We start from the raw sequence: 27,730 nt of genomic DNA on the forward strand, positions 1-27,730 counted from the left end.
CACACACAATAGTCAATATTTACAAAACTGCAAAGTACAGTAGTCTTATGAATAATACCAAAACATTGTCAAACTAGTTTATCATCAGGTCAGCCGAATCATGCCTCAAGGTTTATGCATTCTTCACCCATTTAAATAGAAAAACTTAACAGCACTGCCAACAGTTCACCCTTGACATAGTAATGTTTTTTTTCAAAGTTTTGTTTTACTTTAACATCATAAGTTCCCTCTGTTCTTTTAAATTCTATTTATTTCATTCAGGGTCTCTGCGGCTTTAAATCAGTGAAATTTAAGACTTTAAGACTTTTTTAAGACCATAATGAAAATAATTTAAGACCATTTCATATCCATATGGACAAACAAGTAAACAACAAAGAACAATCAGAAGGCCAGAATGAATTTTAAGTATATGAAATAAATCACTGCTCTTTCACATTGGAAAACAAAATGGTGAAACTAACTAAATATACCAGGAGACTATATTGTAAACTATCCATCCATCCATTTTCTACCGCTTGTCCCTTTTGGGGTCGCGGGGGATGCTGGAGCCCATCTCAGCTACATTCAGGCAGAAGGCGGGGTACACCCTGGACAAGTTGCCACCTCATCACAGGGCCAACACAGATAGACAGACAACATTCACACTCACATTCACACACTAGGGCCAATTTAGTGTTGCCAATCAACTTAGCCCCAGGTGCATGTCTTTAGAGATGGGGGGAAGCCGGAGTACCCGGAGGGAACCCACGCAGTCACGGGGAGAGCATGCAAACTCCACACAGTAAGATCCCGAGCCCGGGATTGAACTCAGGACCTTTGTATTGTGACGTACATGCACTAACCCCTGTCCCACCGTGCTGCCCTATTGTAAACTAATTGCAATAAAATATTAGCAAACATTTTTCAGATTTGCCATAGAACTGTTTTCTTACAAAAGGTGCAGTGTGCTTCATATCAAGTGTTTTCATGTAACAACCAGAAAGTCAGCAATGGTAGAAGAAGCAACTTTTGCAGCTGTCAGAATTGAGCAAACAGATAAACATCTACATTACTACTACTGTATCTGCACAAAGAGAGTGCAGACAGAGTGATTGTCTAAAAAGAAAGAAGGCGATTATGGTTTGCAAGCCTCAAACATAATTTGGATGTGAATAATATGTGGATAACATTCAAATTGCCCAACTCATTTTGTATCTGGTATGTATGAATATGTTTTAATCAAAGTTGACTTATATAGCCCTTAATAACAAACGTCTCAAAGGGCTGCACAAGCCACAACGACAGACCCCACACTCGCAAGACTGATCTCAGGTCAGAATGTAGTTATTTCAAACCCCCCCAATCAGAGCTTGAACAACTTCCTGAATCCTTTTTATTGTCTTTTTCTAATCTATCATGTCTTTAATTTGTACCTGTTTTTTGAAAAAATATTGCTAATAAACAAGGACTGCTTTTTATTTAGGCATGACAACATTTTCTCTGCTTTCCTCACCCCACCATAAACTGAGTGTAAACATTAAACAGACAACCTTTATAGCTTTTCATGTCAGTTGCTGTATAAACTTGGAGAAAAGATTAGGCATGAGAAGCTTACCTGGGATTATTGGAACTAATACAGTATAAGAGAATCAAGTTTTTTTTTTATAGTTTTACTTCTAAGATATGTGTGTGTACTTACAGTATGTAATAGTATGATTTCACTACTAAAAATCTCATTGATCTCCGTCAATTGGTGCCACTTTACCCACATAACACTCCTTTGTATATCCTAGTATAGTTGTGCAAGTGTTTGTGGTGTTTCAGCATCTTTTGACACCTGCTTGTCCCATATTTTTGACTTTTACATTTTCATTCTATTCACTTTCACAGCAATGGCTACAAACGCTTCACTCCTCAATGGATCCAAACACTTTAATTTCCATCCACCGGCTTCAAGCATGCATTTAGATTGTTCTGGAGCCACAAATCATTGACTTACCAGTCTTAGGCATGTAATTCAGCTTTGTTGTGGGCTTTTGTAACTTTTCTCTGCTGATATGCACAGGTGGTGCGCGATTAATTCTGTACAACTGCATAAAAATAAAACTCTTCCACCATGAATGTGGCTAAAACATTCAATAGGTAGCATACTTTAATTCCCTTCCGTAAGTTACGTACTAGCGTTGTCAAAAATCGAAACATTCAAAAGCAAGACCGAAGTTTATGTATGTTTCTACAAACCCCGTTTCCATATAAGTTGGGAAAATGTGTTAGATGTAAATATAAATGGAATATAATGATTGGCAAATCATTTCCAACCCATATTCAGTTGAATATGCTACAAAGACAACATATTTGATGTTCAAACTGATAAACATTTTCTTTTTTTTTGCAAATAATCATTAACTTTAGAATTTGATGCCAGCAACACGTGACAAAGAAGTTGGGAAAGGTGGAAATAAATACTGATAATGTTGAGGAATGCTCATCAAACACTTATTTGAAACATCCCACAGGTGAACAGGCAAATTGGGAACAGGTGGGTGCCATGATTGGGTATAAAAGCAGCTTCCATGAAATGCTCAGTCATTCACAAACAAGGATGGGGTGAGGGTCACCACTTTGTCAACAAATGCGTGAGAAAATTGTTGAACAGTTTAAGAAAAACCTTTTTCAACCAGCTATTGCAAGGGATTTAGGAATTTCACTATCTACGGTCCGTAATATCATCAAAGGGTTCAGAGAATCTGGAGAAATCACTGCACGTAAGCAGCTAAGCCCGTGACCTTCGATCCCTCAGGCTGTACTGCATCAACAAGCAACATCAGTGTGTAAAAAGATATCACCACATGAGCTCAGGAACACTTCAGAAACCCAGTCAGTAACTACAGTTGGTCGCTACATCTGTAAGTGCAAGATAAAACTCTCCTATGCAAGGCAAAAACCGTTTATCAACAACACCCAGAAATGCCGTCGGCTTCGCTAGGCCTGAGCTCATCTAAGATGGACTGATACAAAGTGGAAAAGTGTTCTGTGGTCTGACGAGTCAACATTTCAAATTGTTTTTGGAAACTGTGGACGTCGTGTCCTCCGGACCAAAGAGGAAAAGAACCATCCGGATTGTTATAGGCGCAAAGTTGAAAAGCCAGCATATGTGATGGTATGGGGGTGTATTAGTGCCCAAGACATGGGTAACTTACACATCTGTGAAGGCGCCATTAATGCTGAAAGGTGTTATGTTTGTTGTCTTCTCCCTGCCTTCTCTATTGGTTTTTTCAGTTTCTTCCACAGTCTTTTGTCCCCAACGAGGCACACCTGCTGCTAATCACCTCCTGGTAGCATTTAAGCGCGTCTCCACCAGCTGGTCCCCGCCGGTTATTGTTCCTGAACTCCGCTCTGACATGTGCTACCTTGATTCTGCTTCCCTGGTATGTTGCCTTCGCATATTTCTGTTATATTGACCTTGTTGTGTTTTTGTTTTCCTCGCCACCTTGTTTTAGAGGACTAGTTTTTGCCACGCTGTGTGCGTCCTGACCTTTGCTCCGCCAACCTCTGAAAGAGACTACTTTTGTTATATTTCCCATGGTGTGCACTTTGCCCCATCACCCTTAGTTACCATTTTGGACTTATTAAATATTTTCATTTGTTATCGCTTCCCTTGCCTCCATTCTCTGCATCCCGGGGTCCACCCTTGAACTCTATCTTAACAGAAAGGTACATACAGGTTTTGGAGCAACATATGTTGCCATCCAAGCAACGTTACCATGGACGCCCCTGCTTATTTCAGCAATTCAATGCCAAGTCACATGTTACATCAATGTGGCTTCATAGTAAAAGAGTCCGTGTACTAGACTGGCCTGCCTGTAGTCCAGACCTGTCTCCCATTGAAAATGTGTGGCGCATTATGAAGCCTAAAATACCACAACGGAGACCCCCGGACTGTTGAACAACTTAAGCTGTACATCAAGCAAGAATGGGAAAGAATTCCACCCGAGAAGCTTAAAAAATGTGTCTCCTCAGTTCCCAAACGTTTACCTGTTGTTAAAAGGAAAGGCCATGTAACACAGTGGTGAACATGCCCTTCCAACTACATTGGCATGTGTTGCAGCCATGAAATTCTAAGTTAATTATTATTTGCAAAAAAAAATAAAGTTTATAAGTTTAAACAACAAATATATTGTCTTTGTAGTGCATTCAATTGAATATGGGTTGAAAAGGATTTGCAAACCATTGTATTCCGTTTATATTTACATCTAACACAATTTCCCAACTCAAATGGAAACGGGGTTTGTAAATAAAAGTAATGTAAATTGATTTTTACGACCTTTCTACATCGTATTTAAGACCTTTCATGAAATTTTAGAAATTTTAAGGCCTTAAATTCAAATTGTTGGATTTGAAACTTTTCAAGACCCCGTGGATACCCTGTTTGTGTTCTCTGACCAGTACCCATTTAGACACTGGCAGGGTGAGGAAATTCACGTTGTATTTTAACGAACAGCAAGCAAACACACTCTGCAGACACTGAACAATTAATGTGCTCTTTTATTTCCACATGTTCTGAGATTCTGGAAAGTATAGCGCCCCTCAGAGCTATACGTCCAAAGTCAAAACTGGAGCCTTGGCTCAATGAAACCACACTCACAGCTCGGCGTGAGTGGCGAAGGGCGGAACGTAAGTGGAAAAGGGATCACTTGGAGGTCTCTTATCAAATTTTAAAAGAAAGCTGTCAGAACTATCAAAGTGTGGTTAAAGCTGAAAAAACTAAATATTTGTCAGACTTAATTTCAAATAGTATCAACAAGCCACGTGTTCTTTTTAAAGCTATTAGTTCTGTTCTTAATCCGAATCCAGCCACTTCACTGGAGATGACAAGGGAAACTTGTGAAAAATTTCTCTCCTTTTTTAACGACAAGGTTGCTACTATTCGGGCAAATCTTTCTCCTTCTCCATTTAGTTTCAATGTGGCCACTCGGTGCTCGGCTGTATTTTGTCAATTTGAGCCTGTGTCCATGCCTGAGCTTACAGGAATAGTTGACAAACTAAAACCCTCATCCTGACCCACAGACCCGGTCCCCTCTCGCTTTTTTAAAGAAGTCTGGGACTCTATTGACTTGTCTGTTAGGGACATCATCAACAGCAGCTTGATTTCTGGCAGTGTGCCCTCTTTTTGTAAAGGAGCTGTTGTTGAGCCTTTGATAAAAAAAAACAGGTCTTGATCCTACAAGTTTGTCAAATTATCGGCCCATTTCTAAATTACCTTTTGTGTCAAAAATTTTGGAGAAATGTGTTTTGGCGCAACTACAGCCTTTTTTAGATGAAAATAGCACTTTAGATCCATTTCAGTCTGGATACAAAGCTTTGCACAGTACTGAATCTGCACTTTTAAAGGTTTTTAATGATTTGCTTTTAATATCTGATTCTGGCAGCTCTGCCATTTTAGTGCTTTTAGATCTTACAGCTGCCTTTGACACAGTCGACCACACAATTCTTTTAGATCGCCTGAGAGACTGTGTGGGTGTCAGGGGGACTGCATTAGAGTGGTTCAGATCCTACCTGTCAGAAAGGTCCTTCTCTGTCAGGCTGGGGGACGCCACTTCTTCTTCTGCTCCGCTTTACTGTGGTGTCCCCCAGGGATCTATTCTAGGCCCCATCCTGTTCGCTCTATATCTCCTCCCTCTTGGAGAGATTTTTAAGAGGCATGGAGTGTCTTATCACTTTTATGCAGACGACTGCCAAATTTATATGCCTATTTCAAAAGGCCACGGCCCCCTGACACCCCTTCTCAACTGTCTATGCGACGTCAAGGCTTGGTTAGCCCAGAATTTTTTAATAATGAATGAGGGAAAAACGGAAATTTTAGTGTTTGGTCCGACCCTCACTGACTTGGGACCATTGCAAAATTATGTGCGTCCCAAAGTCACCAGCCTTGGCGTCACTATAGACAGCGATTTTAAACTTGACAAACAAGTCAATGGCGTTTTAAAATCGTGTTTTTATCATCTTCGTCTTTTAGCAAAGGTAAAACCGTTTTTATCTTTTAACCTTTTTGAACAAGTCGTGCATGCTTTTATTTCAAGTCGTCTGGACTACTGCAATGCACTTTATGCTGGCATTAGCCAAAAAGCTCTCTCCCGGTTGCAGTTAGTCCAGAATGCGGCAGCACGACTTTTAACAGGGGCCAGGAGACGCCAGCATATAACCCCAATCCTTGAGAGTTTGCACTGGCTCCCTGTTCATTTTAGAATTGATTTTAAAACCTTGCTGTTTGTTTTTAAAGCTTTACATGGACTGGCACCTCAGTATATCTCGGACCTCATCCAAACTTACAATCCTGCGCGCGCTCTGAGGTCCGAGAGCCAGCTCCAGCTCGTGGTGTCCAAGACGAGACTTAAAACCAGGGGAGACAGGGCCTTCTCTGTGGTCGGCCCTAAGCTCTGGAACACTCTGCCCCTCCATATTCGAACTGCTCCCACAGTGGAGTGTTTTAAGTCTAGTCTTAAGACCCACTTTTATTCTCTGGCTTTTAACACTACGTGAGTTGTGTGGTCCTCTGTTGTCCTCTGTGTTTTTAAAATGTTGCTTTCTATTTACTGTTTTAATTGGTTTTACCCTTTGAAATTGTTTTTAATCATATTTTTTTTTTTTATTGTTTTTAATTGTGTTTAATATTGTTGTGCAGCACTTTGGAAACATTTTGTTGTTTAAATGTGCTATATAAATAAAGTGAATTGGATTGGATTGAAAGCTATTGTGGACACTTGCAACATTCGGAAGTTCACATTGACGCAAATAATGCGAACTTACATATTTGCTTTCAATCGCTGTTCAAACAGGAATAGCAACTGATAGCTCTTTTCGCCAAAACAAATAATTTTGACAAAACACCTGAAGCAACATTCACACTCACATTCACACACTAGGGCCAATTTAGTGTTGCCAATCAACTTATCCCCAGGTGCATGTCTTTGGAGGTGGGAGGAAGCCGGAGTACCCGGAGGGAACCCACGCAGTCACGGGGAGAACATGCAAACTCCACACAGAAAGATCCCGAGCCCGGGATTGAACCCAGGACTGCTCAGGACCTTCGTATTGTGAGGCAGACGCACTAACCCCTCTGCCAAGTTTTGTTTTTAAATTTGTTGACACTGGATTACTGAGGACTGAGTGGAGAGGTGTGTTGGTCTGTGTGTGTGCCTCGCAGAGCCTGAAAGGTGATGGACAGAAAAGAGGGAAGATGATAACATACAAACTCCACACAGAAAGATCCCGAGCCCGGGATTGAACCCAGGACTGCTCAGGACCTTCGTATTGTGAGGCAGACGCACTAACCCCTCTGCCAAGTTTTGTTTTTAAATTTGTTGACACTGGATTACTGAGGACTGAGTGGAGAGGTGTGTTGGTCTGTGTGTGTGCCTCGCAGAGCCTGAAAGGTGATGGACAGAAAAGAGGGAAGATGATAACATACAAGTGTTGTAGTGTGTCCCTTTTTGAACTGATTTCTCCGCGACTGCGAACAATTTTGTCAACTAGTAATATATACATTTTGTGTTAAACTGTACTTTCTTAACTTCAAACGTTTTAAGTTGAGGAGGCAAGGCATTTATTTGAGGGGGCTCAGCCCCTCTCTTGCCCCTACGTAGAGCCAGCCGAGGCTGCGCGCAATATCTGGTCTGACTACACTGAAAAAAGGTTTAAAAAAAGTACATTGGGTAAACATTTTGTACTTAAAACATTGATTAGTGCCGTATTTTTCAGACCATATGGCGCACCGGCGATGAGCGGTTCTTTTCAGGTCTTTTTTCATACAAAAGGCGCATTAAAAAGGGGTCACAATTTTTTTCTAAATTTAAAACACTTCCTTGTGGTCCACATAACATATGATGGATGTTCTTTGGTCAAAATGTTGCATAGATTATGTTTTACAGATCATCTTCAAGCCACTTTCTGACAGTCACTTCAGGATGCGCCGTTTTGTGGGCGGTCTTATTTACGTGGCTCACCTTCGGCAGCGTCTTCCCCCCATCATCTTTGTTGTAACGTGCAAGGACGGGTGTGGAATAAGTGTCAAAAAAATGGAGCCAACTGTTTAAATGAAATTCAGACTTTACTTAAATCAATAACAGAGTAGCATCTCCTCATCCGTGGCTCAATAATGCAACATTAATGCCGGAAATGTTGCATTATTGCTTTTGTATGACTGCCATCTACTGGTCACACTTATTACACCACGTACCAAATAAAATTGCTTCGTAAGTAAGCACAACCAGAATTATGCTGTACATTAGGCACACCGGGTTATAAGGCGCACTGTCGATTTTTGAGAAAATGAAAGGATTTTAAATGCGCCTTATGGTCAGAAAAACACGGTTCATTTACAAAGTTATTTAGTTTGTCAAAAGTGTCCAAAAATATATTTCACCAAAAAATGTAAGGACTTTTGCATTTTATTAAACGGACAATTTATTAAATTGTATTCATGACACAAAAAGCACACATTCTTTGTAAAATTGTAGAAGTACAAAACTAGGGTACCCATTGGTGCATACACAATTATTATGAAGGGCCCTGAGCAACATTTGATTTTTGGGCCCTCTATTTCTGCCCATAATACTGATTGTTGATCATTCACACAAATGAATTGTGGCTCTGGCAGTGTTGTTTACATGATCCTATTGTTAGCCTGGAATGTCTTTACACATGACATGTAATTTATAAATATACGGTGGTGTATTTAAGAACATAAACAATACCAATGCAATAACAACAAAAATACTACCAATGAATGGATGTCAAGGGTGCCACATATGGTTCCTAATTTCAAAATGTACAACATTCAACAATAAAAATGGCCTGGGGTTGAATGTTCCAAGTGATAACGCTTTGTATTTACAGTAAACGTGTCATCTAATATGTACTGTACATTAGTTTAAAATGACCCGTTTTTATTTTTTTAACTAGTTATTAATGTTTACATTCTCCTCCTCTGACAACAGGTGCAACATGCCCAGGACAGCCTGCAATTTGCGTACTGGGCAGGCGTTGGTGTTGAGGATGCTATCCTTTACCTGCTGCACTGAGCCCACTCACACCTGGATAAGGGAAATGGCACGGTGAGGATCCTGTTCCTGGACTTCTCGAGTGCCTTTAATACTATCCAGTCCTACCTTCTCCAGGACAAGCTGGACAGCATGCGAGTGGACCCCTGACTGGTTGCCTGGATTTCATAACTACCTCACCGATAGGCCACAGTACATCAGACTGAAGGACATCACGTCTGACACTGTGATCAGCAGCACCGGAGCACCGCAGGGAACGGTGCTGGCCCCTGTTCTCTTCACCCTGTACACCGCTGACTTCTGCTACAACTCGGAGCTGTGTGACATCCAGAAGTTCGCGGATGACACAGCCATCGTCGGGTGCATCAGGGAGGGCAGAGAGGAGGAGTTTCGGAGCCTGGTGAGGGACTTTGCTGTCTGGTGCCACAGGAACCTCTTGCAGCTCAATCCGTCAAAGACCAAGGAGCTGGTCATTGACTTTGGGAGGTCAAGTCCAAGGTCACAACCTATTGTGAATAAGGGAGTTGAGGAACAGACCGTGGATTCATTGAAGTACCTCGGGGTGTGGGTGGACAATAAGCTGGACTGGACTGTTAACACAGACCACTTGTACAGGAAAGGACAGAGCAGGCTCTACTTCCTGAGGAGGCTGTGCTCCTTCAACATTGGCAAAAAAAACTCTTGTGGATGTAATACCACACCCAGAGTACATCTAAGAAGGACAGCTGCAGACTGGAATAAAACTGGATTCACTGGTGACGGTGGCAGCAAAGAGGACTGTGGAAAAACTACTGAGCGTCATGGATGATGCCAGTCACCCTCTGCATACCGTTATCAGTAGCCAGAGGAGCCTGTTCAGTGCTAGACTGCTTCATCCCAAGTACAGGACTAAAAAATCCTTTGTCCCACACACCATCAGACTGTACAACTCCTCTCTGGGTGGAGGGGTGTACTAGGATGACAGGGGATGCAAAACAATAACTATACTAAAATAAACTGCAACAAAAAACAGTGCAATTAACAGTGCAATACATTTTCATAACATGGTCACTACTGCCTAGTTTCTCTTGTTATATTCTTATTGTTGCTTTTTATTTTTACTCTCATTGTATTATTTTCTATTTTATTTCCATTTATACTCCTATGAATTCCTTTCTAAATTCGATCTCAATACTGTACACAGCTGCTGGAATTTAAATTCTCCTGATGGAATCAATAAAGTACTATCTAACCGTACAAAAACAAACAAATAAAATATAAAGGAAACACTTAAATTATATTAATGAACTGAATAACCAAAAACAAGGTAACAAAAATGGTTTTAATATAAATGTAGGGTAATCGCCAATACACTGTTAAATGAATGCACACACACATACAATGACACGCATAGACAAATACACACAATAAAACACTTTTCGCCAAACAATGCATTGATTTTGACGTAACGATCTTTTTTTACCAAAAACACTTTAGTTTGCCTCTATTAAAGCAAGATATAACAGACTAAACAACAACACACGACTTCAACTACTTGAATCTTAACCCCCCACACACCAGGACAACAATGCCAAATGAGGTATAAAGGATACAACATTAAATAGTAAGAGTATTTGAAAGTTCGACTCCTACCTTGTGTACTTTCCTGACTTACTCAAAGTTTTGTAACCAATCAGACATATCAAGCAGCTAAACTGCACCAAACATGGAGAAGTGTGGAGAGTTTTGCATGTATTACCCATCATGCCCTATAATGCATTTATATATGTGTGATTTGATATTATATATGCATGTTTTATAATGTACACAAAGTTCAATGAGCAGGATGTGTGTTATGTGCGATTTTATTTAAAGTTAAAAGTTAAAAAGTTAAAGTACCAATGATTGTCACACACACTAGGTGTGGCGAAATTATTCTCTGCATTTGACCCATCACCCTTGATCACCCCCTGGGAGGTGAGGGGAGCAGTGGGCAGCAGCGGTGGCTGCGCCCGGGAATCATTTTGGTGATTTAACCCCCAATTCCAACCCTTGATGCTGAGTGCCAAGCAGGGAGGTAATGGGTCCCATTTTTATAGTCTTTGGTATGACTCGGCCGGGATTTGAACTCCCAACCTACCGATCTCAGGACGGACACTCAAACCACTAGGCCACTGAGTAGGTTATTTGTTGGTTAACGTTAATTTACACCATGAATGGGGAAAAGATGCTTGGATTGGGTCATATATATTTATACTAGAAAGTAAACTTGTGGTTGTTAACTAGTGGTTCTGTATGCACAATGTACAATGCATGAGAGCAGTACAATTTGTCCACTTTTGCAGCAGTATGAATTTAGACAAATACACACCACGTGCCATTCTTGTTAAACTTGTGCTGTCTCGCGAGCCGCATATCCATTAACTAATATTAACACAATGTTTATATGTACTCTTGGGAGCACCCTAATGGCCGTAAGCAGCCAGCTTTGATTTGGTCACAACTGTCCAAAGATGTATTGCACCAATAAATTTAAGGATTTTGTCATATAATTATCGGACATTTAATTCATGATTCAAAAAACATACATTCTTTGATGGTAAAATAATTATAAAACCAGTGTACTCATTTGTACAGTTACAAAATGATTATGACTTGGTCAAATGTGTCTAAAAATGTATTGCACCATTAAATTGAAGGATTTTTGCATATAAATATCAGGCATTTATTTGATACACAAACCTGTTCTTTGGTGGTAAAAAAAATAAATGTGAAAGGTAAACAAATTAAATACTCATTGGTACATTGGCAACGTTATTATGATTAAATCAAACATGTATTGCACCAATAAATGTAAGGGTTTTTGTATTTGATTAGAGGACAGTTTATTTTATCACACATTATTTGGTGTAAAAGGTATAAAAAATTAATTATGTAAAATTTTAACGGAAACAGAACTTGGGAAAAACAAAACAGATTTCATATGGTCCATAAGGTGAACCCGTTTTTCGTTTCATCTCGTTCCCATGTCTGGGCACTAAATAATTTTTGGTTCTTAAAAAAGATATTTAGTTTTTTAATGAGAAAAAAGAAGTTCTCCACTGGACATCCAGGCAATTTTTTTAAATTAGTGTTTAAAGTCGGGACTATTTCTTGCTTGGCGTAACAATATATTCGTCACAAGAGGTGATATTTTTGTTACGTGCTTCACATTCGACCAATCAGGTAGCCGCGCAGATCCAAAATGGCGATGTCAACAATGTCGAAGAGGAAAATACTCTAAAACACCTTAAAAAAGAACAACAAAATATGCTACATGGATGTTACGTCTGTTAGGAATGAAGAGATGAATGATTTCACTATCAGAAGGTGGGATACTTACAGGAATTGTTTAAAACGGTGGCTTTGCTGTGATGGTGAGTCTCTTAAAGTAGCCGAGACATTCAAATCCTGTAGCGATGTTTAATTTAAAGATATTCCTGATGACGCTGGGCTTCACCCGACTTGTTATCGCCGGTTCATTAATAAGAAGCGTTTGGATTCTGCCGAAAAACTGGCCAATCGGCTGGATGTGGTTCAAGATGAGTTTGTGGCATAAGACATTCCAAAGAAAAAACTAAAATCGAAGACGGGCCTGCCTATCGCTTCTGCTGGCCCTGTGCTCCCTGCCATTTGGATCATTTGCAAGAAAACGGACAAGAGAATTACTGTGGGAGGCAAACGGCAGAGGGACCATCTTTCACAGACACAAACGCTTTCAGCAGGTAAACACACACACACACTCCACGTAGCACTTACACACGTACAAACCATTTAATCATCTTTTATTTTTAGGCCAGTTGATGAACGCTGCCAGGATAAAGCAAGACAGTAGCATTCTCTTGCATATTGAAGACAGAGACTGTGTGGCCATGGAAGTGAGGTTCAACAGGTCCTGCTACAGACAGTACACCAGGTTCATGACAAAGTCTGATGTATCACAAGTCCTGTTTCAGACAGTACACCAGGTTCATGACAAAGTCTGATGTATCACAAGTCCTGTTACAGACAGTACACCGGGTTCATGACAAAGTCTGATGTACCACAAGTCCTGTTACAGACAGTACACCGGGTTCATGACAAAGTCTGATGTACCACAAGTCCTGTTACAGACAGTACACCAGGTTCATGACAAAGTCTGATGTACCACAAGTCCTGTTACAGACAGTAGACCAGGTTCATGACAAAGTCTGATGTACCACAAGTCCTGTTACAGACAGTACACCAGGTTCATGACAAAGTCTGATGTAACACTTACTGGAACCACAGATGAAGAAGTGTGAGTTATTAAATTGCATTATCAATTATATACACACTATAAATTACAATTCATATGGGTAGCACGGTGGAAGAGGGGTTAGTGCATCTGCCTCACAATACGAAGGTGCTGAGTAGTCCTGAGTTCAATCCCGGGCTCGGGATCTTTCTTTGTGGAGTTTGCATGTTCTCCCCGTGACTGCGTGGGTTCCCTCCGGGTACTCCGGCTTCCTCCCACCTCCAAAGACATGCACCTGGAGATAGGTTGATTGGCAACACTAAATGGGCCCTAGTGTGTGAATGTGAGTGTGAATGTTGTCTGTCTATCTGGGTTGGCCCAGTGATGAGGTGGCGACTTGTCCAGGGTGTACCCCGCCTTTCGCCCGAATGCAGCTGAGATAGGCTCCAGCGACCCCCCGCGACCCCAGAAAGAGACAAGCGGTAGAAAATGGATGGATGGATTATAGATGCATGACAGATACAGTGTCAATAATTATAAAATGAATATAGAAAATCACTTTTTTAATTGGCTTTTCCTGTTTGTATGAAGCTACAATCTTGACTGCATACCTTGTGTGTTTATTTTCAGAAGTGAACCAATCTTTGATGCCAGCTACAACATATTCTGCGAGAGAATCATCCGCCAAAGGATAATTGTTAATCAGGAGGTACTGAGAATGAACCAGCTACGATTAATATTTTTAAATACGGTGCAAAAACACGAAGATTGTGATGCTTCAAACTACAGGTAACAACAGAAGCTTATTTTGGCAGCGATGTAAAACACTTTTATGCTGGAAAATATCAAAAGAATAATAAATAATTTAAAAAAAGGCTTTGATAGTATATTTAAACTACTAATACTTATGGATATATCTTTATTTACACCCTTGTGCTCCTCTTTCCCTGGGTTCTTATGTCGCAGGCAGAATAAATTAAAGAGAAGGCTGACTCTGGACTTTCTCCAACTGGTGTTTCAAGCGCAACATCTGCGAACTGGTTTTTGTTGAGACATTGTCTGCAGATAAGTGATAGACAGGCTACCTCATCCATCAGGTACAGACACAACTGAGTCAACTGAAGTAAGCCAAGGTGAAAGTAACACTAAACACATGGCAAGAACAACAGCTGGTCCGCAAACTACTGAGAACACGAGAACACGTTTTAGTGCAGCGCTGATATTGAAGCAGCTACTATGCAGTGACGTGCAGTCACTAGAGGCAGGTGAGGCGGGGCCTCACCTTCCATCATGGAAAGAAAAAAAATTTAAAAATATTTTTTTTTTTATTAAATTGTTATATGTATCCAGTGATTATACTATAAAGTTATTTTCCATTTAACTTCACCCGTTTTAGATTATTTTTATTTAAAATCGTTGAATTTTCACATTTGCCGTTCAAATACTGAGAAGAGACGGTGCGGTGATCAGCAGCCAGTCGAGGCACGTCACTCAGTGCCTCAACATGGATTGCGGACTCGGCTAACTGCTGGCCTGCTGTGCAGTGAGACCGTATTGCTATATGAATTATATTATACATTTCCATAGTTTAGTTAGCTGAGGTATATAATGCACAGTGTATTTTGTCAACAACTGTATGTGTGTAAAGTATTTCTTGTGCTGAGCGATCATAAAAGGGCTGCAAAAGACGCACTGGTTGAGGCTCGCCTCCTTCACCCCCGCTGTAGAATGCACGGCAACCCCTGACGGGAGTGTTATATCAACTAAAGCCCACACTTAAACTTTCCACGTGCAAGATTGAATCTATTTAAAAAAGTTATTTCATAAGAAGCCAAAAAGTGCAAAAACAATAATGTTCGTGTTGGAGGAGTTGTGAATGACTGTAGGGCCACAACATTAGGTACACCTGCAGACTGCAGACTGCTACAGACTGCAGGTGTACCTAATTCACAACTCCTCCAACACGAACATTATTGTTTTTGCACTTTTTGGCTTCTTATTAAATAACTTTTGTAACCTATTTTTATGGGCTTTCCTCTTTGTGATGTTAAGTTCCTGTTATGCGCTGTTATACAGTATATGCCTTGAGCTCTTATTTTGAAGGCGCTAAGAGCGGAAGTGGCGACACGTTGGAGTGGAGCGGAAGTTTTTGAAAGAAGGTAAATAAAGTGGTCCTCGTGTAAACTGGAGCCGCCGTGTTTGTTATTTTGTAGTTTCATACAGTATAGGCGACATTTATAAACCCTCGGTTACACTTTTTTAAATAGATTCAATCTTGCACGTGGAAAGTTTAAGTGAGGGCTTTAGTTATAAATAAATGATAAATGGTTTATACTTGTATAGCGCTTTTCTACCTTCAAGGTACTCAAAGCGCTTTGACACTATTTCCACATTTACCCATTCGCACACTGATGGCGGGAGCTGCCATGCAAGGCGCTAACCAGCAGCCATCAGGAGCAAGGGGTGAAGTGTCTTGCCCAAGGACACAATAAGTAAAGGTAAGACCATAATAAGGTTTTTTTTTAATTAAATGTGCTTTTTTGTGTGCTACAGTTTGTATGTGTTAAGTTAAAGTTAAGTTAAAGTACCAATGATTGTCACACACACACTAGGTGTAATGAAATTTGTCCTCTGCATTTGACCCATGATCACCCCCTGGGAGGTGAGGGGAGCAGTGGGCAGCAGCGGCGCCGCGCCCGGGAATCATTTTTAGTGATTTAACCCCCAATTCCAAGCCTTGATGCTGAGTGCCAAGCAGGGAAGAATGCTGGTATGAGCTTTTAAACATAACCCGTTAACTGCTGCCAATCAAATGGTGAATAAGATACTTTTTAGGGTTCATATGTTTGTAAATCTGACTGTGATGAAGTCAGTGCCTCACCAGCCATCAACCTCACCGCACGTCGTTGCTACTATGTGACTCTCCCGGTATGACGTGCCCCCGGCCACCCACATAAGATGATTTAAATGTGTCCGATGCAAAATCTGTTGTGCCACTTGAACTGTACAATGTTATTGCTTGGATTGTAGGTGCAACAGAGGAACCAACATTAGCCTGTTATGTTGATATTCCAGAAGATGTGATCCTAAAAGTGATCTGTTTGTCAAGACATTATGTATCTTGCGCGACCCCGAAGGGAATAAGCGGTAGAAAATGGATGGATGGGCATCGAAAGGTCGGAGGCAGACACCAAAATCATTATGTCTTGGTCTAAGTATTGGGCATTTAACAGGTTCCTCACAAGTTGTGTGCTTCATGAGACATTCTCTCAAAAGGTGTACTGTCTGTCCCTTCACCCAATGGCAATGGATGGCACATTGCGGATGGGGAGTTAAAAGTGACATGGATGACTACAAATCCTGCCCCTGATAGTGTGTTAAAGGTAGTCCACTGCAGCTGCAAGCAGAGCAAATGTGAGACAGGAAGATGTTCCTGTATGTCTGCAAGACTGTCCTGTACTGATTTGTGTCAGTGCGAAAATTGTGCCAATATTTCCATGGAAACAGAGGATAAAAGCACATGGGAAGAAGGCTTTGATGATAGTGATAGCTAAGAGATGAACATTGTCTCCCTCTTTCAGAATAAGCAAAGTCACACTTAATCAGTTCTGTAATAAAAAATTTAGTTTTTGCCCCATTTGAGAAAAATCCCTCAGAGTATTTTACTATTTATTTTTTTTAGTTACTTAAGTGAAATACTTTAAAAATAGAATGTGAGGTTACAGTGCACTTGATCTTAAATTTTTTTATAATAATCATAGTTTGAGTTTGTGCCAAATTTGAGGAAAATCTATCAAAGAATTCTTGAGATATGGCTTTAACAATGTGCAAAGTTAAGACAAAATAATTAAAAAATGTATTTAAAAAAATACTCAAGACCTGCTGTGATGTGACATCAACACATTGTTTTGTTCATGTAAATATTGTTCTATACCATATTGTGTACAGATTCTAAACTGTAATGCAGTTTTTGTTGTATTTCCATTTTTCGGCATTATTTGATATTTTGATTGATGTCAGCCATTTTGGGCCAAAATGTTCTTTATTTAATTAAATTTTTTACTTCCTCTTATAACACAGTATCTACTGAAATTTTTAATGTATAAAACATCATTGTTTAGCAAAATGTACCATGTGTATGTTCAATTGTACAGGTTGCTATTCACTTATTTTGTAGCGTTTTTAAATTTTTTTTTGTATGTTTCATGGTTTAAATTCAAATTAAAGTATACCAATGCTAAAATACTTGTCTCAAATGTTAGGTACCGTATTTTTCGGAGTATAAGTCGCACCTGCCAAAAATGCATAATAAAAAAGGAAAAAAAACATATAAGTCGAAATGGAGCCCGGCCAAACTATGAAAAAAACTGTAACTTATAGTCCGAAAAATACGGTATATGTATTAATGTCAATTTGTGAGAGAGATTCTGTTTCCAGAATGAATGTAAATACGTTTACAAGACAAAATAGCTGCATAAGATTTTCGTTTTTTTTTTCTTCCTATTTTTATACATTTATGGCTCTAAAAAAAAAAAACACTCCAGGATATTTTGTGGAGAACTTTTAACACATGTCCACAATAGCATTGTCTAGTCAAAAATGCAAAAAAAGAGTAGTGCCCAGGCGTGGGAACGAAAATCACTTTCTAGCCACTTTTTCCTGGTTCACCTTTTGGCCTAATAAATTGTGTTTTTTAAGAGAGTGTTTTATGGGCAAAATAGTAAAATCCTCATCACTGCATTGTTAACGGCTTTGCGCAAGCGTTTTTTTTTTATGGTCTAGAACGCACAGAAAAGTTAAAGACGTTTTCTTGTCTCACATAAGAATTGTGGATAAGGGGAAATTCCACCAAAAAGGGCAGTTTTCTAAGATATTTTCCTGCATATGTGCACTTACCGCTGCTGTGTACACTCCATCGTAGACTTCACCAAAAAAACCCTCGCCAAGAATTTGTCCAAGTGTGATGTCACGGCGGTCTATTCCATACTTTATAGCTTGGGAAACATACATTTTGTCAGGAGGTGGTGTTATTGTTTTATTCAGTCCGAACATGACATGCGTTAAACAAACCTGATCTTGGCCTTTCAGGAATCTCACAATAGATATCAGACCCTAAAAACAAAAGATTTGTCATAAAAGTGGAGATTTTGCATTTCGAAAAATAAATCTTGCAGAGTTAGGAAATGTACTGACCCGTACTGTGTCGTATTGTGTTACTCTCTCTGCTACTCAGGAGAAAATACAAAATGTATTAAGGATGGCTTATCGACAGACAAAAGTCAATTAAACAGCCTCTCTTGATAATAACTTAATTTGTTTTATTTCATCAAACACATCAAGTTGCACTTGGGTAACACATGGCACACTGACAAAGCTTAACCTAGTGTTACTATAACAATCTACAAGGTTAATACAGTTCGCTTCTTCTCCTCCATCTGCTTTTTTTTGTATTTCAAGTTATTATTAAATATATGTATTGTTGCATTTGAAACAATTGTATTGTTGATCTCCTCTCTGAGCTGCCACCTTATCGTGGTAGAGGAGTTTGCGTGTCCCAATGATCCTAGTAACTATGTTGTCCAGGGGCTGTATACCCCCTGGTAGGGTCTCCCAAGACAAACTGGTCCTATGTGAGGAATCAGACAAAGAGCAGCTCGAAGACCTCTATGAAAAATGCAAAGGACCCAGATTTCCCTCACCCGGACCTCCCTCTGGAGCCAGACCCGGAGGTGGGGTCCCATGGGGCCCGGCCGGGCACAGCCCGAAGAGGCAACGTGGGTCCCCCCTCCAATGGGTTCACCACCCATAGCAGGGGCCATAAAGGTTGGGTGCAATGTGAGCTGGGCGGCAGCCGAAATCAGGGCACTTGGCAGTCCGATCCTCGGCTACATAAGCTAGCTCTTGGGACGTGGAACGTCACCTTGCTGGGGGAAGGAGTCTGAGCTAGTGCGCGAGGTGGAGAAGTTTCAGCTACATATAGTCGGACTCACTTCAACGCACAGCAAGGGCTCTGGAACCAGTTCTATCGAGAGGGGCTGGACTCTCTTCCACTCTGGCGTTGCGAGCAGTGAGAGGCAACGGGTTGGGGTGGCAATTCTTGTTTCCCCCCCGGCTTAAAGCCTGCACGTTGGGAGTTCAACCCAGTGGACGAGAGGGTAGCTTCCCTCCGCCTTCGGGTGGGCGGAACGGGTCCTGACTTCTGTTTGCCCTTACGCGCCAAACGGCAGCTCAGAGTACCAACCCTTTTTGGATTCACTCGAGGGAGTACTGGAGAGTGCTCCCCCGGGTGATTACCTCGTTCTACTGGGGGCCTTCGACGCTCATATTGGCAACGACAGTGAAACCTGGAGAAGCGTGATTGGGAAGAATGGCCCCCCGGATCTGAACCCGAGTGGTGTTTTGTTATTGGGCTTTTGTGATCGTCACAGATTGTCCATAACAAACACCTTGTTCAAACATAAGGGTGTCCATATGTGCACTCGGCACCAGGACACCCTAGGCCGCAGTTCCATGATCGACTTTGTAGTTGTGTCATCGGATTTGCGCTCTCATCTTTTGGACACTAGGGTGAAGAGAGGGGCGGAGCTTTCAACCAATCACCACCTGGTGGTGAGTTGGTTACGATGGTGAGGGAGGATGCCGGACAGACCTGGCAGGCCCAAACGCATTGTGAGGGTCTGCTGGGAACGCCTAGCAGAGTCTCCTGTCAGAGAGGGTTTCAATTCCCGCCTCCGGAAGCACTTTGAACATGTCACGAGGGAGGCGCTGGACATTGAGTCCGAGTGGACCATGTTCCGTACCTCTAATGTAGAGGCGGCTGATTGGAGCTGTGGACGCAAGGTGGTTGGTGCGTGTCGTGGTGGTAATCCTAGAACCCGGTGAGGGATGCCGTCAAGCTGAAGAACGAGTCCTATCTGGTTCTTTTGGCTCATAGAACTCAGGAGGCAGCAGACAGGTACCGACAGGCCAAAAGGTGTGCGGCTTCAGCGGTCGCGGACAAAAACTCGGACATGGGAGGAGTTCGGGGAAGCCATGGAAAACGACTTCCAGACGGCTTCGAAGCGATTCTAGACCACCATCCACAGCCTCAGGAAGGGGAAGCAGAGCACTGTCAACACCGTGTATGGTGAGGATGGTGTTCTGCTGACCCCGACTGCGGATGATGTGGATCAGTGGAGGGAATACTTCGAAGACCTCCTCAATCCTACCAACACATCTTCCTATGAGGAAGCAGTCCCTGGGGAATCTGTGGTGGGCTCTCCTATTTCTGGGGCTGAGGTTGCCGAGGTAGTTAAAAAGCTCCTCGATGGCAAGGCCCCGGGGGTGGATGAGACCCGTTCCTTAAGGCTCTGGATGCTGTGGGGCTGTCTTGGTTGACAAGACTCTGCAACATCGCGTGGACATCGGGGGCGGTACCTCTGGATTGGCAGACCGGGGTGGTGGTTCCTCTCTTTAAGAAGGGGAATCCGGAGGGTGTGTTCCAACTATCGTGGGATCACACTCTTCAGCCTTCCCGGTAAGGTCTATTCAGGTGTACTGGGGAGTCGAACCTCGGATTCAGGAGGAACAGTGTGGTTTTCGCTGGAATGGGAATCAGCACCTCCAAGTCCGAGTCCATGGCTCTTGCCCGGAAAAGGGTGGAGTGCCATCTCCGGGTTGGGGAGGAGATCTTTCCCCAAGTGGAGGAGTTCAAGTACCTCGGAGTCTTGTTCACGAGTGAGGGAAGGGTGGATCGTGAGATCGACAGGCAGGTCGGTGCGGCGTCTTCAGTAACATGGACGCTGTTTCGATCTGTTGTGAAGAAGGAGCTGAGCCGGAAGACAACGCTTTCAATTTACCGGTCGATCTACGTTCCCATCCTCACCTATGGTCATGAGCTTTGGGTTATAACTGAAAGGACAAGATCACGGGTACAAGCGGCCGAAATGAGCTTCCTCCGCCGGGTTGCGGGACTCTCCCTGAGAGATAGGGTGAGAAGCCCTGTCGTTCGGGAGGAGCTCAAAGTAAAGTAAAGCTGCTCCTCCATATCGAAAGGAGCCAGATGAGGTGGTTCGGGCATCTTGTCAGGATGTCTCCCGGCTGGCCAGGGAACACGTCGGGATCCCCCGGGAGGAGCTGGACGAAGTGGCTGGGGAGAGGGAAGTCTGGGCTTCCCTGCTTGGGCTGCTGCCCCCGCGACCCGACCTCGGATAAGCATAAGAAGATGGATGGATGGATGGATGTATTGTTGATAGAGGTAAATTAGTTATTATTCATCATCAATAGTGCTATTTCTATTGGTATCAGTATTGCTCCATTTGTAGTGTAATAATGTTCATTGTCATTACTATGTTAATATTTATTTCACTAACTGCTTTATTGCTATCACTTTTACCATCATATTTGTACATATCCTAGTTGCTGATGCTGTACTGTTGTTTTTGTTGTTTGTTGTCTTATCCTCCTCTTGTCCCCGCAATTGCACCCCCTGTCTCCTCCCCCCCCCTTTTTCTATCCCCTCCTGCACCAAAAAATAATATAAATTCATTTAATAAAGTCAAATACAAATAAGACAAGAAAAGGAGTATCCCACACTTCTCTTTTGTAAAGTAAATCTGTACAGCCGATATGGGCATCTACATCAACAATATGATTTGCCTGAGAAGCTGGACAGGACAAAAAAAAAAAAAAAAAAAAAAAACGAACAATGGACTTACCCTGTCGGAATCTCAGGGAGGGAACTGTGTGTGCTGGAATCTAATATTTCACAACTCGTATTAACCAAATGTTGAGTGAGAAGTTGATGAATTCTAACTTTGGTACTCACCGTGATTTTGTCTGTAAATGATAGAATCATCCGAGTGGTTTTCCATACGCCAATACCCGTCAATAAGGTCCATCATGTTCTCAGCCATGGGCACGGTGGCCACATTGATGGACAGACGCTGTCAAGAAACATGACGCAGTTAGTGCAAACCCCGTGTAAGAAGCCATGTTTTGTCTTGGTTTCTACTGACTTGTCTGCCCTCTACTTCAAGGTTTATGAGAGCCTTTCCGTCGCCCTGAGATAAACACTGTATTTTCTTTATCTGCTTGAAGTCAGCCAAAAAGACAGGCTGAGGTGCCAGAAAAAGAACAATGTTAGCTTTGGCTATTGATTGTTGGCTAATCTCACGCTCACCGCTGAATTCTTCTGTGTGCGTTGGCGTATTCCCCTCCCGCCAATTACCAGCTCGACAGCAATACTCCAGCCTTGCTGTAATGAGTTTTCAATTTGACTGCGAACAACCGTCGGTGGCAGACAACTTGATTTGCGTTGCTATACTCACAACAAGTTCGCACGGGATGACTTCCTCATCGTAACTGACAAACTCTTTGAGTGTTTCGAAGAACTTTACCATGCAGTCGTCCTCCTTGAGCGTCGCAAACTGCTGGAACGTTTGCTGAATCTGCTTGCGTAGGTGCTTTGACTGAACAGCAGAAAACGTTAATTAAGGCCCAGTGAAGCACGGTTGACGCATGTTTACCTTCATGCTGTTAATCAACTCCTGAGGAAAGAAAAGGTCCAAGCCAACTTCTTTTCTTCATGTGTGCAGGAAAAATAGATAAAACAAACAGTCAGAAATATTTTTGCTCCCATAGACCAGGGGTCGGCAACCCGCGGCTCCGGAGCCGCATGCAGCTCTTTGATCACTCGGATGTGGCTCAGCTGCATACTTGCCGACACCCCCGATTTTTCCTGGGAGGTTTCCGGATTTCAGTGCCTCTCCCGGAAATCTCCCGGGGCTAACAATCTCCGATTTTCACCCGGACATCAATATTGAGGGCGTGCTGTGATGGCACTGTCTTTAACGTCCTCTACAACATGTCGTCGCGTCTGCTTTTACACCATGCTATCTGCGTGCCGGCCCGGTCACATGTAGCATGCGGTTTCTGCTTACACATGTAAGTGACAGCAAGGCATACTTGGTCAACAGCCATACAGGTTACACTGAGGGTTGTGATATAAACAACTTTAACACTCTTACTAATATGCGCCACACTGTGAACCCACACCAAACAAGAATGGGGGGGTGGAGGGGTATAATGTAGCCCGGAAGAGTTAGGGATACATGTGATTCTGGGTATTTGTTCTGTTGTGTTTATGTTGTGTTACGGTGCGGATGTTCTCCCGAAATGTGTTTGTCATTCTTGTTTGGTGTGGGTTCACAGTGTGGCGGATATTAGTAAGAGTGTTAAAGTTGTTTAAACGGGCACCCTCAGTGTGACCTGTATGGCTGTTGAACAAGTATGCCTTGCAGTCACTCATGTGTCTCTGCAGAAGCCGCATACAACATGTGACTGGGCTGACAAGCTGTTTGTACAAGTTGTCGAGGGCGCTAAAGGCAGTGCCATCATAGCACGCCTTTATTATTGTTGTTTGGGTGAAAATCAGCAGACACTCGAGAGAATAGTTGCTCTGATATTCGGGAGTCTCCCGGAAAAATTGGGAGGGTTGGCAAGTGTGATGCTGTCAAGCGGCATTCATATAAAACTTGCGGGCCACACTAACATTAAAGTTTCATATTAAGGTGCGGGTCGCGTGTCTGAGACCCCTGGTTTATACATAGCACGAAACAAAACAAAAAACTTTGTATGCGGTGTTATTTCATTTTAAATTTCAAAAGTGTTTTGTGGCTCCCATTGTATTCTTTATTTTGTGAAACGGGTCAAAATGGCTCTTTGAGTGGTAAAGGTTGCCGACCCCTGCCATAGACATATACTGTACATCAGGCCTGGGCAATTATTTTGCCTCGGGGGCCAAATTTTGCGTAAAAAAAAGTGTCTGGGGGCCGGTATATTTATTTTTACGAACACTAATACAAAACCCCACAATGTCTGCTTGAAAGCTAAAAACGTTATGACCTTAAAAAAATGGAATTTGAAATTTTTTTTACTGAATGAGACACCCAGAATGCACATGAAAATAAAGAATGTGTGATTTACATTATTAACTATGAACGATAAAAAACACTGAATATTAACATGAATGCCACACCCCCTCTATTTTCTATTTTACAATCAAGCGAAACGCAATAAACACAGCGAAATATGAACGTGAAGGGTAAAAAAAAAAAACACCTACGATCTGATATATCACTAAGCTATAGAACGTTCTTGTAAAAATGTCCTTCCGTGTCTGTCCCTGACACCCGCATTTCAGTCTGGCCACTCGGAAACACTCTGTGAAAACGCTCCCCACCCACACTGCTTGGCGCCTCGTCTGAGCTGCTGTGACGTACTGTACATTACCATAGTAATTAGTATATCATTCAAAAGCGCATATTCCAACCATTGAAACACTTTGTATAGTTCAAGACTTACAGTAATTTGAAAACATCACTGCACATCATAATGGCAGCTACAGTTTCAATCTTAAAGATCTAAAAAACTTTGGGAATGTCCGGCGGGCCAAATTGAAAAGTTTAACAGGCCGCATGCGGACCCCGGGCCTTAATTTGCCCTGGTCTGCTGTACATGCTCAAATAAACTGGACAAAAGGCAACAATTGAAGAGAAATAAACTTTTTATTTTTACCTTAAATAATAATTTGGTGGCATGAAAAAAGTGCTGATGAAAATTAATTAGCACTCATCAGTGATTTGGGTTAGATAATCAATTTGGTTGATATCTTTACATTTGTAGCATAATCAATTCACAAGGTATTTACAGCGCATTCAGAAAGTATTCACCGTGCTTAACTTTTTCCACATTTTAAGTTACAGCCGTATTCCAAAATGGAATAACATGTTTGTCCTCAAAATTCTATACCCCATAATGACTGGCATTTTTTTTTTTTTTAGAAAGTTTTGAAAATTCATTAAAAAAATAAAATAAAGGAAATCACATTTACATAAATACTCAGTCTTTGCTCATTACTTTGTTGCCCATCTATAGAGAAAGGATGGACAACTCCGTTTAACCTCCTCAATCAGGTGTCCAAACCCTGGATGTATCAGCTCCTTCAAATAGGCCCGCCGTGTGGGATGTTTTCATATTAAAACTAAATATCCAGTAGCCTGACAGGTGGCAGATTGTCACCATCTTGAGGATAATGTGAGAAACTTAGGTCATGGTGTACTTTTATGACATCGCAATCACACCATTCCGTTATATGACCCTATCCAGACAACCTTTTCTAGTCACGGTGCAGAAAAAAAAAATCAACCAGCACAAAATGTCAACACGCATGGTCACACAACAACCTGCTCACTGAACTTTGTGGATATTATAAAAAAAACACCCCACAAAAAATGCAAACTTACACCCATTTAAAATCCATTGTAAGTCATGATAGGAAAAATACCAAACACTCTCTCCACACTTATTTATGTTTAACATTTAGCTGCTTGATATTTCTGATTCATTACACAGCTTTAAAAGGGTAGTTGAAGGAGTTCAACTTTCACATACTCTTAAAATTCGGATTCAGTGGAAATCTGGGGTTACAATTTTCCAGTTCTTGCTGCTAAAAAACATCCCCACATCATGATGCTGCCACCACCATGCTTCACTGTTTGTATGGTATTGGCCTGGTGATGAGCGACACCTGGTTTCTTCCAAACATGACGCCTGGCATTCACAACCAAGAGTTCAATCTTTGTCTCATCAGACCAGATAATTTTGTTTCTCATGGTCTGTGAGTCTTTCAGGTGTATGTTGGCAATTTTTTTTTTACAAGTAATGGCTCTGTCACGGCAAATTTCTTCCCCCTACAAAAACCTTCCCCCCTCCATTTACTTCCGGGAGCATTTCCCTTACGTCATTTCCTCTTACTTACGTCATTTCCTCTTACGTTATTGACAGCGATCGATAGAATCCAAATCTCCTGAAAATGGTGGTGTCACTGAATGACATTTGTCTTTATCTTTCCAGTGTTTCCCACAGGACAGGCATCTATTTGTGGTGGTGTGGTCGGGGGCGGCGGCGGCAGCGGCGATGACCAAGAAGAACGCGGAGTTGGAATATAATTACAACACTTTATGTACATATTTATATACAGATTTGAACAATTAGTTATTCACTGAAATATATTTATTAATTATGGTTCTTACAAAAAATATATCTTATAAAATATAAAAGCTAAAATGTCTCTTAAAGCTCTGCCCCTTTAATTAGTGCATACATCATCTGTGTGAAGGAGTGAACATCCAACATTAGAATTTATTACTAACGAGCAGAACCGCTCTATGTACAGTGCCGTCTAACCTTAAGCGGCAGCAGCTCAACACATGCAGGATTCAACGTTAAGCTTTTTTTCTACTTGCCCGACTTCTCAAATCTACTTGCCCCAATATTTTTACTTGTCCTGCCTAGGATTTTTTCTGGCTGCGTAGTGCTCATGGCTTATATCTTACTAAAATCCTTCCCGTTGACTATTTACAACACTACAAAGTATTTATTATTAATATTATTATCTATAATTACATTTAAATGGCATTGCATACATGTAAAATTAAATGCTATTTCACATTATTTGACCAGTAGCAGTTATACCCATCTGAACAGGTCAGCCACCTGTTTAAAGCCCGATCACAGTTGAAATCTTGAAATGAAGGGCCTTTAATGGCCAAAACATTAACCTGGACAACATTTTAACAGCTGGTTGGCTCAGATTTTATTCTTTTCATTGCATTCACATGCTGCAGTGGACAGTGGACAATTTAGCTTGAGTATTAATGTAGTATCTGAAGCACCGTCTCCACGTGTGTTTATTGACAACAGGGTTATAACCTGGACACGTTAGCTCGTCGGTATGGTAACAGGTAGTAATGGGTTGATGAGGCTTCATGAAGCGTTTTGACACATTGCAAAACTGTATTGATACTGTGTCGAATACTGTGTCACTAAATACTGACATCTGCTGGACATTAAAAATCCCGACAGGCAACCTATGGACCGACTCAACTGACACTGATTTTATGACCTAGTATATACAATAATATAAACAAAGTTATTGTATTTTATTTAGGATTATTTCATAACTTCATTTAAATAAAAATATATTTGTTTATCTTTTTTAGATACAGTCAAATAATGTGAACATGTATCATAACATGGAAATCTAAGAGAACGTGTTGTGAATGAGGATGCTTGTGGACCTGGAAATTATTTTATTTTTTTTACACATTTTTAGTACAAAAAAAAAACAGTTTTTCCAACTTATTCAATTTTAGACGCTTTCTCTTCTTAGTTATTTCTCCGGCTGTAGAAAAGACCCGCTCACAGGGCACAGAGGAGGCGTCAGTGCGACACAGTTCGCGTATCGGTCACGTGACCAAAACAACTCATGATCGGTCACGTGACTTTCTAAAAGCGGTACGCGCACCGACACAGGGTTTTGCCTTATGAGCTCGACGCATGCGCCGATGCATCGGTGTTGCCGGACCCATCACTATTAACACGTGACTGTTACTACGTGCGTCTGCCCCGGCCACCG

At 41.5% G+C, this 27,730-nt stretch overlaps 1 protein-coding gene across 5 annotated transcripts in view; it reads right to left on the minus strand.

The window, feature by feature from the left end:
- ptk2bb (protein tyrosine kinase 2 beta, b) overlaps positions 1 to 27,730 on the minus strand; it is a 131,173-nt gene that overhangs the window by 39,985 nt on the left and 63,458 nt on the right. For all 5 annotated transcript variants that reach the window (XM_061987306.1, XM_061987309.2, XM_061987308.2 and 2 more), the window contains exons 7-15: positions 22,779 to 22,833; positions 22,581 to 22,721; positions 22,433 to 22,507; positions 22,269 to 22,367; positions 22,079 to 22,196; positions 21,969 to 22,008; positions 18,466 to 18,497; positions 18,343 to 18,384; positions 18,169 to 18,266 (exon numbers count right to left, since the gene is read on the minus strand). In XM_061987306.1, coding sequence (XP_061843290.1) covers positions 18,169 to 18,266; positions 18,343 to 18,384; positions 18,466 to 18,497; positions 21,969 to 22,008; positions 22,079 to 22,196; positions 22,269 to 22,367; positions 22,433 to 22,507; positions 22,581 to 22,721; positions 22,779 to 22,833 — 700 coding nt within the window. The remainder of the gene's footprint in view (positions 1 to 18,168; positions 18,267 to 18,342; positions 18,385 to 18,465; positions 18,498 to 21,968; positions 22,009 to 22,078; positions 22,197 to 22,268; positions 22,368 to 22,432; positions 22,508 to 22,580; positions 22,722 to 22,778; positions 22,834 to 27,730) is intronic.

This window comes from Nerophis lumbriciformis, linkage group LG26 (assembly GCF_033978685.3).
Source record: "Nerophis lumbriciformis linkage group LG26, RoL_Nlum_v2.1, whole genome shotgun sequence".
NCBI classification, from domain to species: domain Eukaryota; kingdom Metazoa; phylum Chordata; class Actinopteri; order Syngnathiformes; family Syngnathidae; genus Nerophis; species Nerophis lumbriciformis.